Source organism: Diaphorina citri, unplaced genomic scaffold, assembly GCF_000475195.1.
Source record: "Diaphorina citri unplaced genomic scaffold, Diaci psyllid genome assembly version 1.1 scaffold2355, whole genome shotgun sequence".
NCBI lineage: Eukaryota > Metazoa > Arthropoda > Insecta > Hemiptera > Psyllidae > Diaphorina > Diaphorina citri.
Window position 1 is genome coordinate 34,109 of NW_007379779.1, and position 3,272 is coordinate 37,380.

The 3,272-nt window shown below is 36.2% G+C and overlaps 1 protein-coding gene across 1 annotated transcript; it reads right to left on the reverse strand.

Annotated features, from left to right (window-relative positions):
* Nucleotides 1-1,092: 1,092 nt before the first annotated feature.
* Nucleotides 1,093-1,364, reverse strand: LOC113471376 (kinesin-II 95 kDa subunit-like). Its single transcript, XM_026830490.1, has one exon. The coding sequence runs from the start codon at nt 1,339-1,341 to the stop codon at nt 1,111-1,113; it is 231 nt and encodes a 76-aa protein (XP_026686291.1). The 5' UTR covers nt 1,342-1,364; the 3' UTR covers nt 1,093-1,110.
* Nucleotides 1,365-3,272: the final 1,908 nt, after the last annotated feature.

Consider the following 3,272-nt stretch of genomic DNA (forward strand, 5'->3'; position numbering starts at 1 on the left):
GGGTTTTTTAATTTTTTTATGTTAAGTACCGTATGTCAATTTTTTTTTCTTTCTGCTGTTGGAATTCGAACCCCAGCCGCAATCCGTTCCCTTAGCAACTGTACTACTGAAAGACTGAACCTGAAACTGTATAGTTTATTAAGGATTAGATATTATACACAATTTCCATAGGTTAGGGCTCACTGATTTGAGGTAACACGAGATTGGATATCAAGATAAATCCGGGATCGAACTAAATCATACCGACCTAGATTGCAGTATTATTTTCAATCTTATGCTAGTTCGACATGGTAAGGCCAGGGCATCGTTCAATGTGATGAGGGTCTTGCCTTGTATTATCAACTAATCTGTCTGTCTCTCCTCAGAGACGTGGTACTAAGGAAGCTGGAGATCAGGGGGAGGGTATAGTGGGAGAGGGAGGAGTGTCACTCAGCTTGGGAGGCCCTGGAGTATCAGGAGCTGAAGAAGACATTGTAGTGGACAGTCTGGTAGAAGTGTGCAGTAGTGCAGACTTTGTACTTGAGTCCGGACAGCCTCTGGGTCTAGACCTGGCTGTTTTGCAGAGTGTTGAGAGATGTAGTAAGTGCATTTTTGTCATAATTTTCATTGCTTTTTCTCTTTCTCTTTCCTATATTGGAAAACCTATTTTGGATGCTTTGTAATTTGCTTGTTTGTAATATCTAATTTAAATGAAAAGTATAATATAAACGTGCAAACTAGAGATAAAAAGTAAAAAATGAATTCAGATTTTACATGTTGCAGAAAAAAAATCAAAATTTCGAATTTCCCGCCAACTTTACACGCTCATGAAGGCTCTGTGTTAAGCCACATCATTTTCCACACGCCAAGGAAGGCCAAGAATGGCCTATCTCGGCCCAGTACATAAACACACCCTTAATCATATTTTTTTTTTTTTACTTAAATAATTATGTACCTATATGTAAAATTACGACTCAAATTTAATGTAATGTATGTGTATTTTACAGAGTTTTAAAAATGTGTGTTTTTTTTTTTTTTTTTTTTTTTTTTTTTTTTTTTTACCTTTAATCTGTTATCTAACTACTCAGTGATGATGTTTGTGAACAAACCTTCCTCCTCCAGAATGCCCACCTACAAAATATTCAAGTCTTTTATTTTCTTTTCTTTTACCTTTGGATTAGATATTTCAATAACTCCTCTATTGGGCCACATATCAACAACTTTGTCATATCCCCCTGATATCTCTGATGAATTCATTGGTCTACATCGAACAACTACTTGTACACTTTCATTTTGTGTTTTCTTTTTCTTGTACTCAGGTCTAATAAGTTGCTCATCCTCTTCCTTTTTATTTGGTATCATTGTGCTAAGGTGTAAATTGGTAACCTGAAAGAAAAGAAAATATACATATGTACATAAATCCTTTCAATAGGTTGTGAAAATCTACTTTGGCTAATGTGCACCATTTATTAATTACTTATACGATTTTTTATTTAATTTCAGATCAAATCGATATCATAACCAATCCTAAGGAAAGCGATCCTCAAATTACAACCTGGAGAGGAGCGGCCATCTTTTTGTTGATTCACACTAATAAAATTGAAAAAAAGCTTCATTTATCACTATGTACCATTGTACCTACATGTAAACTATTTTACTGACAGTTATTATAGGTACTTGTACACTTTGGCTTTCCAATTTTTGTACTAATGTCAAACAAACACTGTGCAGTACAGTCTATCTAGGTACACAATAATGTTCTTGTGCATGATAAATACTCATCATAATAAACCATAGCAACCATAGTTTCATGTAAAGTAGGCATAGAATATTACATATAGGCAGGTAGCTTTAGATTCAAAATAATGAGCGGCCATTTTGTCGTCTCTTGAAACGGCCCAAGAACTGTGGATAACAGCGGAAGAGTGGAAGAAATACAGCGTTACTATTCTCAGAGAACGAGCCCCGTTCATGTGGTGATTGGTCAAGGTATGTTTTGCTAGCTGCTTCTGTCACTATTCTCGTATATTTACGCCAATAGTGACAGCCGCCACTATCAAGACGCACCTCTATGAATATTTAAAAACGGGCCTCACTTGAGTAATGAAGAGTCATCATTACTGATTGTACTTCTGAGTCGACTAAGATTGGGGTATAGGTACAGTTCCATGTTGTAATGTTTACCTTTTGGCGCTAATCAAGAAATTTCTAGTCATTCCATACTTACAAATTTCCACTTTTTCTTCTCCTTAAAATGTTCAACACGCCGCAAATTTCCGAGTTTAAACTACGCTACACTGCGCATGGCTAGTAATCACGGCGTCGCGGGTTCAAATCTCAAAAAAGTATGGTATTTTATTACCTAGAAATTTGACACCAACTAGAATAATAGTAAACCTACTCCTGGATTTAAATGTCCCGACGAATCGGATTGACCTTTAAGTAAAAAAAAAAAAGAAGAACAGTTCGATAATGATTTTTTTTTTTGTTTTAGCAACCTCCGTGGCCGAGTGGGTATCACACTAGGCTTGCACACAGGAGGTCCGGGTTCGATTCTGGGAGTCTCCAAATCTTGTACGTCTGAACTAGATCCAGCGTGCTAGTGTTTTAATCCAAATTTTTAGTAAGTAGGTAAAGTAGATATTATTTTATTAGATAGATACGTTTACCAAGAAGTACTTTTTAACTTCATTTTGTTTTAAAGATTAAAGTAAGAATAATAATAATAAAAAGTCTCCTTGTGAAATATTAATTTATTATTTAATATCATTGTGGCTCGCAGCGGGCCGCACAATTTGACCTGGCGGGCCGCCAGTTTGACATGCCTGCTTTACCAGATATCGTGCACAAAAAGCCCACTCCGAGGCTTGTGTGTAGGGGCAAAATGCCCTTAAGGTCGGATTGCTACAAATCTCTACTTCATCAGATGGGCGATATTCCCCATTTAACTGCTGAATCAACAAGAGAATTGGGACAGAAAAGGGAAAGAACTGAGAAAGAAGGAAAGTGGAAAAAATTGGGACAGAAACGGGAAGACGATCTATTGGATAGGACAGATTTCTCTCACCTCCACAAGTCAACATGGCTTTAAACCTTAAACCTTGGTCCAGTATATTGAGTCTAAAAGACGTCCAGCTTGAAATAAAAAGGATAAAAAACTTTCCTTCAATACTGAGTAAGTTTTTGATCTGAGGAGGCGAACTTAAGGGTAAAAAAAGTACAGAAGAGCTACCACAAAGATTCATGATTTGTAATTTGTAAAAATTTGATTTTTTTGTTTAAAACAAATTCAG

Coding starts and splice junctions, on each gene's coding strand:
- LOC113471376 (XM_026830490.1), bottom strand. CDS start 1,341: ATGATACCAAATAAAAAGGAAGAGGATGAGCAACTTATTAGACCTGAG.